General features: G+C 33.8%; 1 protein-coding gene across 1 annotated transcript in view; it reads right to left on the bottom strand.

Annotated features, from left to right (window-relative positions):
- The window catches only part of COL11A1 (collagen type XI alpha 1 chain), a 222,042-nt gene that overhangs the window by 47,604 nt on the left and 157,647 nt on the right, over window positions 1-16,791 (bottom strand). The window contains exons 42-46 of the mRNA XM_052638265.1: window positions 10,805-10,912; window positions 5,022-5,129; window positions 4,066-4,119; window positions 2,932-2,985; window positions 2,315-2,422 (exon numbers count right to left, since the gene is read on the bottom strand). Of these exons, the coding sequence (XP_052494225.1) occupies window positions 2,315-2,422; window positions 2,932-2,985; window positions 4,066-4,119; window positions 5,022-5,129; window positions 10,805-10,912 (432 nt within the window). The remainder of the gene's footprint in view (window positions 1-2,314; window positions 2,423-2,931; window positions 2,986-4,065; window positions 4,120-5,021; window positions 5,130-10,804; window positions 10,913-16,791) is intronic.

Below are 16,791 nucleotides of genomic sequence, written 5' to 3'. Positions count from 1 at the left end.
TGCTCATACAACTGTGAAGAAGGAAATGGCATCCCACTCCAGTATTCTTGCCTAGAGAATCCTGTGGACAGAGGAGCCTGGTTGGCTGCTATCCATAGGGTTGCATAGAGTCGGACACGATTGAAGTGACTTATCATGCATGCATGCATTGGAGATGGACATGACAAGCCCTCCAGTATTCTTGCCTGGAGAATCCCAGGGACGGAGGAGCTTGCTGGGCTGCCACCTATGGGGTCGCACAGAGTCGGACACGAGTGAAGCGACTTAGCAGCAGCAGCAGCCTACATACTGATATATATTGCTCAGGATTGTTTATTTATTATCATCTAATAAGTATAAATGGGGCTTCCCTGCTTTCTCAGAGGTAAAGAATCTGCCTGCCAATACAAGAGACCCAAGTTCAATCCCTGGGTTGGGAAGATCCCCTAGGGAAGGAAATGACAACCCTCTCCAGTATTCTTGCCCGTGAAATCCCATGGACAGAGGAACCTGGTGGGCTACAGTCTGTGGGATTGCAAAGAGCTGGACACAACTTAGCAACTAAATGACAGCAATAAGAATAAAAGGGTTAAATGAAAATATGATATGATACTTTTATACTACTCAAGTTGAAAAGAAACTATTTTGGCAATAAAAAATGTAGAAAATTACAATATTATGTTCACTGGTAGATATCCATTGAGGGCTATAACAATAATTGTTATATTTAATAATGTAACATATAATTATATACTAATAAGGCACTTAATATTAAAAATTATTATGAACTAGATGATTTAATCATTTCTAAAATTGCTAATGTGGCATAACTAATATCCATATATACCCAAATATCAACAATTTTATGATTTTTTTAGAGAATCACTAGGTAAGTATCGAATAAACAAGTGGCAGAAGAAAGCCAGATGTTTCCACAGTTTGTAGGAAGCAGTTAACATCATATGGAAGAAAGACAACTCAGACAGATATCTACTATACAATGTTTTGCCTAACAACCCAGTTATAAGCTATATTTAAAGACAATTTCTTGGCCTACAATGTTTTACAACCTCATACTTCCTAATGGGTTTACTAAAATACAAATTATAATTCTAAGAAGTTATTTTAAAGATTATTTTAATCATTTAAGTTATTTAAGTGATTGGAGCTGAAGCTCCAATACTTTGGCCACCTAATGCGAAGAACTGACTCATTGGAAAAAACCCTGATGCTGGGAAAGATTGAAGGCAGGAGGAGAAGGGGATGACAGAGGATGAGATGGTTGGATAGCATCACTGACTCCATGGACATGAGTTTGAGCAAGCTCCATGAGTTGGTTATGGACAGGGAAACCTGTAGTGTTGCAGTCCATGGGGTTGCAGAATCGGACATGACTGAGTGGCTGAATGGAACTGAATGTTAATTTATTTATTTTACCTATTGTGAAAGTGTTAGTCGCTAGGTCCTGCCTGACTCTTTGTGACCCCCAGAATTCTCCAGGTAAAAAATACTGGAATGGGTAGACATTCGCTTCTCCAGGGGAATCTTCCTGACCCAGGGATAGAACCCAGTCTCCTACATGATAGGTAAATTCTTTATGATCTGAGCCACCAGGGAAGGGAAGCCTATTTTACCTCTTATTGCTTAACATTTGCTGTTGGCAATTTCTGTTAATAGTTACAATTGTGTGTGTGTGTGTGTGTGTGTGTGTGTGTGTGCGCTCAGTCACTTAGTCGTGTCTGACTCTGCCACCTCATGGACTGTAGCCCACCGGCTCCTCTGTCCCTGGAATTGTCCAGGCAAAAAAACTGGAGTGAGTTACCATTTCCCACTCCAGGGGATCTTCCCCACCCAGAAAAGGAACCAGTCTCTTGCGTCTACTTCACTGGCAGGAAGATCCTTTACCACTAGCACCACCTGAGAAGCCCCAGTTGTGATTGACAGTTTGCTATTTCTCAAAAGGCTCATAGTTTCTGCTAGCCATCTGGAGTACTAATTTTCCTGCTATGAGATATGTGAAAGAAACGTTCTAACATTGTGATTTTTCAATATACACTTAAAGAAGCTTGTCATTCATTTTCCATATACAATGAGAATGAAAAAAACCAGTATTAAACCTACAGAAACCAAGACTTATGCAGTTTCAGAAAAATTAATAGTAATTGGCAAAAAGCAGTTAAAGTTCATATATATGTTTAAGTAAAATGGTTATTATACTTAAAAACAGAGTTTCTAGACAGAAAAAAGGACCACTGCTTTGTTTTACATCCACCAGAAAACCTGGTGTGAGAAGTAAGTGGGAATGACTGGATGTGCAATGCAGAAAACATCTTACCTGAAGACCTATGGGACCAGGAGGTCCTGGGAAACCTCTTGCACCCTCATCACCTTTTTGTCCAAACATCCCCTGCTGACCTCTGGGACCTGGTTCACCATCACCTCCCTAGAGAAGACCAATACAAATGATCACAAGCTGGAAAAATCATGATTCTGCCATAAGACATCATAAAAATATAATCATTTCTCATTTAATCAAAGTTGGTCTATTATAAGCAACCAAGTGATAAGTAGGTAAAATTTGTACTATCTGCTGCAAATATACCATTGTTTGTTTTGCTTTACATTATTTGATTATGGAATATGACTGATTTTGATTTTTCTCATGTTTACCAAGTGAAATAAGAGCTATGTAACAAAGGAAAATAATGTTCAGAATGTCCTACAAATTAAGTACTTCCCAACTGGTTATTAGCTATCTTCCAATGAAGTCACAGTGTTTTTTATTTATAAAGTCAACTTGGCTACCTATATTAGATAATTTAAACTTGATTCAATGTTAAGCATACAAACAAATTATCACATGAAATCAACTGGTTATGTGACAGTTCATGGATCTATTTAATCAGAGAATAATAAGGACTTAAGATTTGCTGAACAAAGAGGAGCACTTACAGCAATTCCAGGGGCACCAACTGGACCTTGAAGACCTGGGGGACCAGGAGGACCCTGAAATGAAATAATCAGTAAATTTGAAACTGAAGCCAAAAGAGCCTCAGTTATATAGCACAGAACATTTGATTGATCAAAATCTATTAAGCCTCTATACACTTTTTGGGGAAAAAAGGTTTTTGCATTTAGTTCAGTCAACCATTATTTATTTTACTTCTTGAGCCTCAGCCTTGCTTACTTGCAATCACTTTTAAATTGGCAGTTATTGAAAACATTCTCATTTGTAGTAGTTGATATTTAAAAAAGGATTTCTATGCCAATATTTATAAATCATGTCAAAGTTTCACACTTGAAAATTTTCAAAATATCAGATTTCTTTAGTGAGATATCTATGTGTCAAAAAGAGACATGAAAATGTTCATATATACAATATTTTCCAAAAGAAAAATAGGTTGTGGGGAATTCTATATAGACAGAAAGTAATGATATATGAAAACTTGGAATTTTTCTCATATGTAAACACATGCAAATTCAGTGTTATGTATTCAGTAAACCAGAACTCCTTACTTTAAGCAATAGATTTCAGTAGCTTTATGAGTCTTCCATGCATAAATATATTTTCTTAACTGTATTCTTTTTTTTTTTTTACACAATCAGGCACTATAAAAGATCCAGACACTGGAGTCATGGAATTGTACTGCTCTTTTTCTTAAAACTGCCACACATTGGGTACAATTTTTGAAGCCTAGGCTCTGGAGATTTGGTTGAGGGACTGGCAGGTTCCTTTCAGGTTTCCACTAGGTCAGTATCTTTTTCATAGCAATACAAAGATGTTATCTGTCTTTAAAGTATATGGTATTTGAACTAACAATGTAAAAGCAATGGAGGGAAAAATTGTAGATAGTTTAGTCTCATTCTGAGGTTTTAAGGTTTGAATTATTTCATTTCTTAACACAAAGTTTTGAAAAGAGGTTTTATTAGAATTGACCAAATCTCAAACTGATTAGTTACCGCAGAGGTAATATAGTAGTAATATTATAGGGAGACATAAGGAAATAGTAACTGAAAAAAATCCATGGTTAATAGCAAAAGAAATTAAATTAATAAATCCCCCTCAATAAGAAGTAGGAAACTCACGTTTTCTCCTTTGTCACCCTTGCTGCCTTTTTGTCCTGGTTCACCAATTTCACCCTGAATTTGAAATATTTGAGTTAAAATTTATATCTAATATGCCACACCTGTCATTGCATTATGATCACTATCATCTTATGACTAAATTATGTGATAGCATTTAATGTCACTATTTAAATTGGAAAAGCCTAGTGATCACTCTCCTGTATTGACTAATATTGCTGTCTAGAACTGATAAGCATACAGAAAAGCAAAAATCAGCTGAACTCTGAGGACTATTACAGCTGGGATTTTCAATTCACAAAATCAATTTCATCTGAAATATCACCAGTATAAACTGATAATGGAAATACACTGATTTATATAAAAATATAATTACACATTAATCAAAAATCAATCTATTTTTTCTCCTAGTTTTCCAACTGCTAAAGGATAAAGCATTATCAGCACACTGATTAACAAATTTTGTTATATAATTTCACAGTAATGCTAGAAAGTATATTCAATTCAAACACAACACAGCTATACGTTTAAAATCAAGAGCTTAGAATCTTCACTTACACATTAGTAAGAAATAGAGAAGTACAGGATTATAAAATATGTATGCAGCTCATTCTTAAATTTTAACTCTACAAATCCAAGACACTGTGGTTAAATGTATACAACTAATTACTTTAATTTCACATTTATATGAGAAATATTAAAAACAGATAAGAGCTTTTGGCATCTGCTCATTTTTCTCACTACCATTGTTCTTGTCTTGTTTAGATCTCACATACTATTTCACAGGAAAATTTTAATTCTAAGCCCCTAAATTAAAACTTTTGAGCAAGAGAAAGCTATATTGAAACTTTGAAAAATATAACTTTAGATTTTATATCTAATCTTAAGAAAGATTATATCTAGGATTTTTGAGAAAAAATTTCTTTTTCATGGTATGTACTAACATAAAGAGTACTCACCTTGTCTCCATCTTCTCCAGGGGAGCCAGCAGGCCCCGCAGGCCCTGGGAGACCCACAGGGCCTTGTACTCCATCTCTCCCTGCCGGACCTTGGGGACCTTTTTCTCCCTGCATTGAAAAATCCACCAAGTCATTACTTGGCTGTAAGAAACCTATGAATTTGCCACTCAATTTATAAGTGAAGCTACAAGAGTCATACCCTGGCTTCCATATTTAACAAGGAAATTGTTTTGATTTTTACTCAAAATGCATTTTCTCAGTAGCAAATGATAACATGAAATATCCCACATTCTTTTGTCACTAAGAACACTATCATTGCTAACCATTTATGAATCTCATAAAAAATAATCAACAATCAACAAAAATAATCAATAGAATTTTCCTTTGAACCACACATTTTCAAATCAAGCATTATATATTAAAAATCAGATGCTTTATGTTTTTGAAAAGTTACTGACCCTTTACATTCTGTATTGCTACTGAAATAGCTGGGCAGTGGCTGGTAGGCCTCAAAAACCATAAAATGCATTTGTTCACATGCCCAACTTCATAATATGCTTTATGTGTAGATGTTTTTCATTTTTAACAAATGTTTCATGAATTTTTCTAGATTTTGCATTTTGATTTCCTTGCTTTTGATTCAGAATTAAAGGTTGTTAGCATCTTAAAAATTTTTCTTTATCTTTTGACAGTGGCATTATTTTGCTCTTTTAAAATTTAAGTATATTGTATAATTGAAAAAGTAGAGCCTTGGTAATGAAGATGGCAAAAATTCCTTTCCTAAAAGTGAAGACCTCATCACAGTTCTGCACAGAGTTATTTTTTGATTGTACTTGGTAGTTCTATCTTTCCTCCTGTTGTACAATCTGGGAATCCATGTCATTAGTTCCTGCCTTTACATTATCCTGGCCCCACTATCTGCCCCCTTCCCTGTCCCTTACCACCTCCTTTCCAAGTTTTATCTCTTGAATATATTTACTTCACTTTATCTCCACCATTAATATCTTATCCCAAAATACTAATAGCCTTCCTCTGAACTGTTGAAATACCTTCTTCCTATCTCACATCTATTCTTACTTCCAAACTATTCCGTATGTTGTAACCAGAGAGACAGATAATCTTAACAACATTCTTTACTCAGTTTACTTGTTTACCATTCCTAAGATAAAGAGCAAGCTGCTAGTGCAGTCTCCCCATCACCTGGTTTTACTGCCTTTGCCATTGCTCTGTATTTCGGCTCCTCTAGATCTTTTTTTAAACTTGATGACATTTCCTTCCTGTTACTTGGCCTGAGCACGTGTTGTTCATTTGCCTGGAATGCCTCTAGGAGGACCCTCCACTTAGTTAATTCCTCCTCATCTTTTACATTCCATCATCAGTGCCCTGTCCAAGGAAAGGCTCTGACTCCAGCTGAGGTCTCTCTGTCATAATCTGATATACATCAGTACATTTCTTTATGTCATTAACCAGAGTTTGTAATTATACATGTACTTAGTGATTCTTTGATTATTTTCCAATGCTCCATCAGACAATGAACTGTAGGAGAAGAAACTGTTTTTGTATTCCATTGTATCTTCCTGGCCTGTGGCCCATGATAGCCATTTAAGGAGTATTAGTTGAATTAATCTATTGCTTAATGACAAAAATAAATATCTATAAAACAACATTTATAAGTTTATTACTTTGTTGGGTTCCATACGATCTCATTTTTCAAAACTATGTCATAATCATCATTTAATAATATCTCCATTGTCACACTGGAGACCTTTTATTTCATTCAAATTAAATATTACAATGTCACAAACCTATCTCCACTCATAAAATGTGTTATGCTATTACAGTGAATGTCACTACTTTGAACACATCAACTGATTCAGATATTTCTCGCTAAACTGAATTTCCTTCAGAATCTGAACTCCAAAAATTGAATCTATGAGAGTATGTGTAAATTAAACAAATTAATTCTTATCTGCATTTGTTATAGTACGCATAATCGCTTGCCAGGAATCACCTGCTGTTTATTTCTTTTGATCCTGGTATGAGTAGAATCAGGGATAACCTTTCAACAGATCTATAACAATCTAAATTTAGATTCTTCATTTTACAACCCTGCAAGATGGTAAATGCCTTCCCTATTATGGATATCTTAGCCCATAACCTACAGGACTACCAGAAACATCGCTGACCTCTCCTTAAGCAATGTTTATTTCATTACTTCTACTTCTTCACCAATATTAATAGCTGAATATTACATTAACACTGATAAAATTAGCTAATCATCCCCATGTCCTTTGTTTGACTCTGTGTAAACTTAGCCTTATCCATACCCTCATCTTTTATTATAATTCACGAAATCCATCCCTTCTGATTCAAAAGCTAATTTATGCATTTATTTTCTAGTTATTAATCAATCTTTTGATGAAAACTCTGGTTTACACCCAATGATGATGATAATCCTACAAAGTGAAAGAACTACAATTTCATCTACTCATCACAAAATATTAAGGTTTTTTTTTTTTTTTCAGAAATAAGGAAACAAAGGATTAGACATATTAACATCCCAAATAATGAACAAAATAAATAATAGAACTGAGCTCCCAGCTCAATTCTTATCAGCTCAAAGCGAGCAACATTAGTTTACTCTGACATCCTTACTTCCTCACTTTTCATTGATTATTTCTTATTGTTTGTTAAGTAGATAAATATAAACTGAAAATGAAAGCGAAGTCATGTCCGACTCTTTGCAACTCCATGGACTATAGCCTACCAGGCTCCTCTGTCCATGGGATTTTCCAGGCAAGAATATTGGAGTGGGTTGCCATTTCCTTCTCCAGGGAGATAAATATAACTGCATCACAATAATAGTAATAACCAGAAGCAATGCATTAAATTTTGCTGGTATTCCCACCTCCTGACTCCCTATTATTCTAAGCTCAGGCTTAACTGAAGTGTTCTGTATGCACTTATTCCACTCCTTTATCATCCACCTTCTTTTTGAACCCCACTGAAATTACCCTGAAGTCTTGAATGCCCAATGGCCAAATCCTGGTCTGTCTTATCTTTAGTTCTCAACTTTGAGCATTCTTGATCACTTACAACATTCAACAACGGAAACTCTTTTCTCTCTTGGCCTTCATGACGGTGTGCCACTGGATATATTCCATATCACTCACAGACAGTCTCTCTTGCTCTCCCTCTTACTGGATCCTTTCAGAACTCTCACCATTACAATTTTCCCTAAAGAGTCTAGATCTTTATTCTCTTTCCTCAATACTGCATCAAATGGAGACTCAATAATATAGATCCTACATCAAACTTGTTCGAAATAACGCCCAGATTTGCAATCCTGACATGGATCATTCTCTCTTCAATTATATTTACATGTTCTTGAAACTGAAAATTATGTTTCCTTGTATCTACACCTACTAATGCCTAATCAATTTATGGTCACTATATTGACTTCACTGTGTTTTGGATCTGGCATCCCCCCATTTGTATAGCAGTCTCAGATAGATGTATTATCCACATAGCTTCCTATCTGTAGTCCTTCAATCTAGTACCTCCATAATACAATTAGTAGGTTTCTTCAATAATCATTCTTTACATCAAAATATTTCTATCAATGCACTTAGGTAGAAAAAGTTTTAGCTTTCTTTACTTTACTTGCTTTCCAGCACCCCCTATTCCTCCAAGTTTCTTATCTGGATGATTAATTTGGGGATATAGATTAGGCCGGTTATTGCCAGAGGTCATATGGATATTCATGGCTCTTGTTTTCCATTTTCTCCCTTCCAAGGTGGTTGTTTGGTAGGTAAATAGACCAAGGACTTGCCTTTCACAGATCACTATCTTGTCTTCCCTTCTTTATCCAAGCCTTAACTTACTGATAGTTATATGACAAATTATAATACAAATTGTTCAGAGGAGTTAAGAATCAAAATTTATATTTGGGTTTAGGAAGAGGTAAAAGGCTTCATATAACATCTAAGCCAATGTCTCTATCAGTTTTTACTGAACTTCTGCATGGAGGTTTATGAATACTTTCACCCCACAATTCTGTAAGAATGTTATGCTACTATCTTCAATCCTGTTTAATAAAAGAACAATAGAATGAACATCTTGGACTTTTTCTCATGGTGGGAATAATTGAGAGAGAATGGATGGGCAGAGCATTCTCCTTTCCCTTACGACTCATGCTATCAACTAATACCAAAACCCAGGCCAAATCTTAGCTCTTAGAAAGGCTTTTGATCAATAATTTCTCTTCTACATCACCAAAGTAACTTATTATAACTTTCAATACTTTTCCATATTCTTACATTCATTTCAATATTTTACTTTTTCTTCATAAATTCTAGGTATTTAACCAAGTTAAAACTCAGAATTCAATTATCTTCAGGGAATTCTGTACTTCTCTAATAAGTATTAGATAGTCTCAATTTACACTTAAAGCAATGCATATTCTTTTTCTCTGTATACATTCTTCATTGTGCTGTGCCAAAATATGAGTGCCCTGGATTTTTGAGTGAAAATCAAAAATGTCCTGAATGAATGAAATGTCCTGAATCTGTGTTTTATATCCCCTTCCAGTGCACAGTATACTATAAAGGTTTTATAGACAAATCTTTGGTTTCTGAGATTGGTTAGAAATTATAGAAATTCTAAGAGGGAGACAAAGAACAATTTTTTATGCTTTTCCATTAACATCTCAGAAAACAATGTATAAATTTTCTTCAAATGTATTTGAAGCTGGAAATGTATTGCTTTAAAAAATTTTCAGCAATTAAAAATGCTTTTCTCTGTCACCCCAAAATTCCACCCACTCTAATTATTCTAAGTGTTTCTAAAAGGTAGTAGATTACAGAAAAATAGTCATTGTAATTTGAAAATACTAAAAAAATCACAAACATTAATGTCAATGGACAATGAAAGCAACATGCTAAATCAGACTCAACTCGCTAAAACTAAGGTCTTAGTGATAAAAAGGTATTTTGAAGATTATAGACTTAAACTAAATTATATATGTCAAGACTTACATATACACAAAAGTATTGAACTTATATTTTTACTTATGATGGTCAGCAACTTTTATATACATTTACTGGGTTTTTGCTTTAACCATGGAGGATGAGAGAATGCTTTAACTTTCTTTTTTGAAAATTAGTATGATTAAATCAAAACAGTAACAAGATTAGGAAAGAAAGCTTGATGATGAAACATAAATCTAATGAATATAATACATTGATTATTTAAATGTAAAATTTTTAAACAGGAGATATAAGATAAAATAATTGACCAGATATTTTCCACCTCTTTCACTGTAGATCAAAACATAAATTACATAAAAAAGGGCAGCCACTTCCTATGTATTTCACTTATAGACTATGAAAGTGATTGGAAATGAAGTTGTATATTGGAAATGAAATATAGTTTTGTATAGGAGTGAAAAGTGCTCATTTTTCTAACTCTATGCTGTAAAATACAGTTTTAATCAAAAGTCCAATTTTAAAAGGACTTTTAAAAGGAGCAAAATCAGAAGCTTTTACATTAATAATATCCAATTCCCTCACAGGTATTAGGGTTTCATAAGGTGTGGAAAATGTCATCTTACTTAATTGAATTTGAAGTTTTCTGTATTATAAATACAAAAAGAAGTGTGTTTACATGGCAGGCACATACGCAGGAAGAATGCAGTGGAGTATGAAGAGCTAACATCCTTGAATAAAAAGTAATAACTTGTGCAGGGTGGCAGTATAATATATTTCCTCCTTGAAATTACTTACTGGAGCACCTTTCTCTCCAGCTGGACCAGGGGGACCCTGGGGTCCTGGCCGCCCTGGCAAACCAATTGGGCCAGCTGTTCCTGCTGATCCACGTTCTCCTGGTGAGCCCTAATGTAGGGGAAAAAGGTATTTTGTTATTAAAGATGGAAAAAGAGATACTTAGGAATCACTTATTCAGTATTGACATTTTATAGTTGGTATAACATAAAAGTCACTTTCAGATAATTTTAAAATCTCAGAATAATACTCACAATTTAAAAGATTAAATTCTAGCCCCAATATTAAGCACAGATATTGAAGTTAAGAAATACTGATAGGAAGAAAAGTATTTCAAAATAATATATCGTAACATTTTACAGCCTTTTTCTTTTTCATTTGAGTGTTCCTAATTGTTCACAATGCTTTATAAGACATAAATGCAATGGTACCTTACTATATAATTTTCTCCCTGTATTATCATGAATTGGCAGGTTACACTGTCTAAGACTAGCATTTTCAAAATGATTTCTGTACTTCACCTTAAACTCACTCAATCACAATGTCTTAGTCTTAAAAATAAGTTCAGAAATTGTCATTGCATTAATGTACAAATATAATTTTTTACATAATAAAGTTTAATAATCACTATCCCAGAGCTTGGACTTTTTCCAAGAAAATAAGTCCTTAAATTTATCTTAGAGTCCTATAGGGATCATTTGGTTTTATTATGAATACTAGACAGATAATTCACATTTGAGTAGATATGTCCATTTGAATTTCAAAATAGATGCCATATGTTTTAATTTATTTTGCTTTAAGAATACCTAATATGTAAAATTTTAGAAAGTGTGGATTCTGCCTTCATGTTAATTATCTTATCAAAAATTTTAAAAAAGTATTATTTAAAGCAAAAATAAATGCAAACATAGATCTACTAAGTCATATAAAGCTCAAAGTTAACCTTTTACCATCTTTAATTTTCAAATGAAAACTGAAATTTCATTCAAATTTCATTCAAATTCAAACGAAAGGTAACAAGAATAATGTCTTTGGATTAAATTCAAAGTATAATTTATTCTTTTAATTCAGAATTGAACTAAATGTGAAATATTAGAACATATGATTTTTAGCAGATTCCCTTAATAATTAAGAAGTTTAGATAATTTCATCATTTGAAAACTCAAATGATTTAAAAAGCTGGAAAATGCAGTACTTTCACATTTTTAACTAATATTATTCTGCCTATGTAATCAGAAATAATTTTATTTTACAAATATGAATTACTGACTTTGTTCTAATTTCTATTTTTATTAGCTAGGACACTAATTACATATGAACATAAAAGCAATGATAATGACAACAACTTGTGTTAACATAGTACTTTACAATTTAAAAGTCAGTTTAACATTTATTTGTCACTTGACTCCCAGAAAGATTCCATGGAGCTTTTGGTGTAGCTGTAGAATCTTCCGGACCCAGGAATCAAACCGGGGTCTACTTGCACTGCAGGCAGATTCTTTACCAACTGAACTATCAGGGAAGCCCAGGAATAGAATAGCAGTCTTAAAAGATGAAGAACATAAGAAGTTAAGTGTCCTTCCAGTAATCAGGGAACTAGTCAATAGCAACCCTGACCAAGGACTCTTCCCTGGGCTTTACTCCACAAAGCCACCCATTGCTTCTCAGAAATGAAGACATTAACAACTCTCAGGGGCTATCAAATTGGAATTTCTCTAAATGTAGCACCTATTCACTTTTATTGAACTATTCCTTGATTGCAGAGGATTACAAACTATTTCTGTCTTATACATCACCCTGCTTATTTAACTTATATGCAGAGTACATCATACGAAATGTCAGGCTGGATGAAGCACAAGCTGGAATCAAGATTGCTGGGAGAAATATTAATAACCTCAGATATGCAGATGACACCACCCTTATGGCAGAAACTGAAGAAGAACTAAAGAGCCTCTTGATGAAAGTGAAAGAGGAGAGTGAAAAAGTTGGCTTAAAATTCAACATTCATAAAACTAAGACTATGGCATCTGGTCCCATCACTTCATGTCAAATAGATGGGCAAACAATGGAAACATTGAGAGACTTTTTGGGGGGAGAAGCTCCAAAATTGCTGCAAATGGCAACTGTAGCCATGAAATTAAAAGACACTTGCTCCTTGGAAGAAAAGCTATGACCAACCTAGACAGCGTATTAAAAAGCAGAGACATTACTTTGCCAGCAAAGTTCTGTCTAGTCAAGCTCTGGTTGTTCCAATAGTCACGTGTGGATGTGAGACTTGGACTGTAAAGAAAACTGAGCACCAAAGAATTGATGCTTTGAACTGTAGTGTTGGAGAAGACTCTTGAGAGTCCCCTGGACTGCAAGAAGATCCAACCAGTCCATTCTAAAGGAGATCAATCCTGAATATTCACTGGAAGGACCGATGCTGAAGCTGAATTTCCAATACTTTGGCCACCTGATGCGAAGAGCTGACTCACTGGAAAAGACACTCATATTGAATAAGATAGAAGGCAAAAGGAAAAGAGGGTGGTAGAGGATGAGATGGTTAGATAGTATCACTGACACAATGGACATGAATTTGAGCAAACTCCACGAGAGAGTAAGGTACAGTGAAGCCTGGCATTCTGCAATCCTTGGGGTCAAAAAGAGTTAGATAAGACTTAGAAATTGAACAATAACAAATATACAGAAGTCTAAATAGTTTGAGTTGATGCATTTTTTGAGAACATATTTATCCTTTATCTTCTCAGAAAAATATTAATATAATCACACTCAATAAATTTTTTGTTTTACTTTACATTTTAAATTGTTACGTGCAAATTGTTTCTTTGTGAAAATTGTTTCTATGTGAAATACTAAATCTCTCATTATCCCTCTAAGACGACGTGCCCATTTTTACATCTGATTTTTTGGTCCCATTTATCTTCTACCTTGGACAGTCCTTCGTCTTTTCCTGTACTGTTAAAATTCCAACCATTCTTTATGCTCAGGATGACAACCTCCTCTCTCCAAAGTTGTATTATTCTGAGAATTTAAATCATGAGACATCATTCTAAATATTCCTTACACAGTTACCATTGTATCCTAAGTTTTCTACTATTATTTTGTAAAGGCATTAATATAGCATTTGTAACTGAATTTTGTCCTGTAAATACTCATGATTTGATTTCAAAAGCTTAAAATAACAACTGCATGTATTACATAACTATAAATAATAATATACTTAAAAACATAATCATATGATTAGATATCTGCACTGGTCTTTTATAAATTATGGATATGTTAAAAAATTTAATTCCTAAATAAACTCATGTGTAGTCAGTAGAAATTTATCAAATTTGCAGATGAATATCAATTGAATATATACTTTCCACAGAGGATGTGGTATATAACTGAGAAATATGTATTATCTTAACAGGACACATTATAATTGACACATGAAAATAACTCACAGCTTTTATTTAAGAAAAGAATGCTTGTTTATTTTGTAGTGAAGTATATTTAATATCCAAAAATAATAAAATAAATATTTTCACATATATCAAGCAGAGAAATAATGCTAATTTGAATCATTGATAATATGTATAGTTGCTAGATATAATATACTATCTTTATTGCAAACTTTACTATTTTAATTACTCCCTGAAGCATTCCTAATATTAAATTTCAGATTGCCATCTTGCTTGTGAAACCTGCAGTAAGATTAACAATAAAAACATTTTGCTTCCTTAAAGTTAAAAAAAATTGCTTATAATCTTGTCACAGCTCATTAACTATGAAACAGTGGATTAAAACAAGAAGAGACATTTCCAATGAATATTTGTGCCCTAAAGTACAATCGCAATTTCCTTTCCCATTAGTTATTTCAAATCTACTATGTCTAGATATTTTTGATAACAGCATATTCTACAATGATTTTATATTACATATCTATAAATGGAAAAGTGAAAATCTCTGATGCTACCTACTGATTAAACACATGCTATTACAAACTTATGAATCTTATTTAAATATTCCCAAGTCATCTTTTAAAAGAATAAGTCTTATGAATCCTTTAATCCCAGTTGAATCAGTTAAGAAAGTTCATTAAAAATGAAAATTTAAACCCACTATCAAAAAGAGAACCATTTACACATTTAACAAAAATATAGAGAGACTCTACTCTCTTGTGACTCAGATGGAATACAAAATGTATTATGGCAGGTATCAGCCCTTAAGAAACTCACACTGTAAATGCAATTTTTCCATTAAGTATAGACATTTATAGCTACAGAATTTATTGCATTGCTCTATAACTGGCTATAGTGAAGAACAGAGAGCTTTATATTTGTCAGATAAATGAACGATTACATCTAAGAGGAATACTTTGAGTTTAAACATAGTTTAAATGGATCATGATAGTCTCACAAAGGTAACAGTTTTGCTTGTTTTTTATATTGATCTACAGCCCTTCAAGTTCTGACTGGCACATAGCAAGCCCTAAGTAAAGGTGTCAACTGTATATATGATCTTTTCCTTTTCAGCACTGAAACCACTAGTTTTCCCACCTTGAATGAACTGATTAAATTTTATTTGGCTCAATTTTCTCCCAATAAAATGGAAACAACAATAATTTGCCCTCTGTTTTTTTTCTGCTATTAATGTATTGATACATCTAAAGTCTGTCTTAAACTTTGAATGCAACAGATGTCAGAGTATTGTACATGAACAGCTTTAATTCAAAAGTAGATATGCAATCTCAAATGACTGTAGAAGTGAAATTTTATAAAAGAGAAAAGTAAGATAAAAATTGATATGCAGTATATCTAAGACCACATCGTTAAGGGCAGAATTTTTCCCACAAAACAGTATATTTAATCCTAATTTAACTTTTTGTTTATGTACTCAACAATATAGCAGTGATACTGTTCCATCAAAACTGCTTAACTGGAGAGAAAAAGAGGCTACAAGCTGCAAAAATATTTCCTCAATTTAAATTGCAATGGACACAAGAGAAATTAAAAGCTTCCCAGGTGGCACTAGTGGCAACCAACCCCCGGGCCAGTGCAGGACACTTAAGAGACGTGGGTTCCATCTTTGGGTGGGGAAGATCCCCTGGAGAAGGAATTGGCAACCCACTCCCCTATTTCTCCCATGGACAGAGGAGCTGACAGGCTCCACAGGGTCACAGAGCCAGACACAACTGAAGCGGCTTAGCACAGCAAAGGTGTGTAAGGAATTACAAAAATTATGATGGCCATAATATCATTAAGTATTCTGTTACTTTAATACTAAATAGCAAGCACTAACTCAAGATTGGACATTTGCCTATTTTTTAAAGATGGAGGAATTTACATTTTTCTAATCAGTGACCTTTCTTTAAGTTTGTGTTAGCTTTATCGTCTTCTGAAGTCCTCTTCCCTAAACTTTGCAATGGTAATAAAATAAAAGTCAACAGCATCAGCTTATTTCCTTGGAGCAGTGAGAACAGTGATTATTTTTCTAAGTCTTCATACACAGGAGAACACCAGATAAATATTTTCTGTTATGTTCACTAGGTGTTTCATATTCTGAGGAGCATTTGTAAAGGAAAAAAGGTAATCAGAGAAATCATCTCATCTATATTCAGTTAAAAGGCATCCCACTAGAGAGAAGAAAAAAAAAAAAAAAACATAAATACAAGTTCTTAGGCACAGAGCTAGCTACACAAGTAAGAAGCAAAAAAAGAAAAAGTCTAGCACTCTTTTTTTTTAAAGCCAAGTTAATCTTCATGGCAAAACTAGTTTGAAGTAATTCTCACTCTCCAGATTACATGTATTTGAGATCAGATAAGCTGAAAATTGATGATTTTGAACTGCGGTGTTGGAGAAGACTCTTGAGAGTCCCTTGGGCTGCAAGGAGATCCAATCAGTCCATTCTGAAGAAAATCAGTCCTGAATATTCATTGGAATGGCTGATGCTGAAGCTGAAACTCCAATACTTTGGCCACCTGATGCAAAGAACTGACTCAT

Source organism: Budorcas taxicolor, chromosome 3 (genome assembly GCF_023091745.1).
Source record: "Budorcas taxicolor isolate Tak-1 chromosome 3, Takin1.1, whole genome shotgun sequence".
NCBI lineage: Eukaryota > Metazoa > Chordata > Mammalia > Artiodactyla > Bovidae > Budorcas > Budorcas taxicolor.
This window is presented reverse-complemented; position numbering and strand designations above follow the sequence as displayed.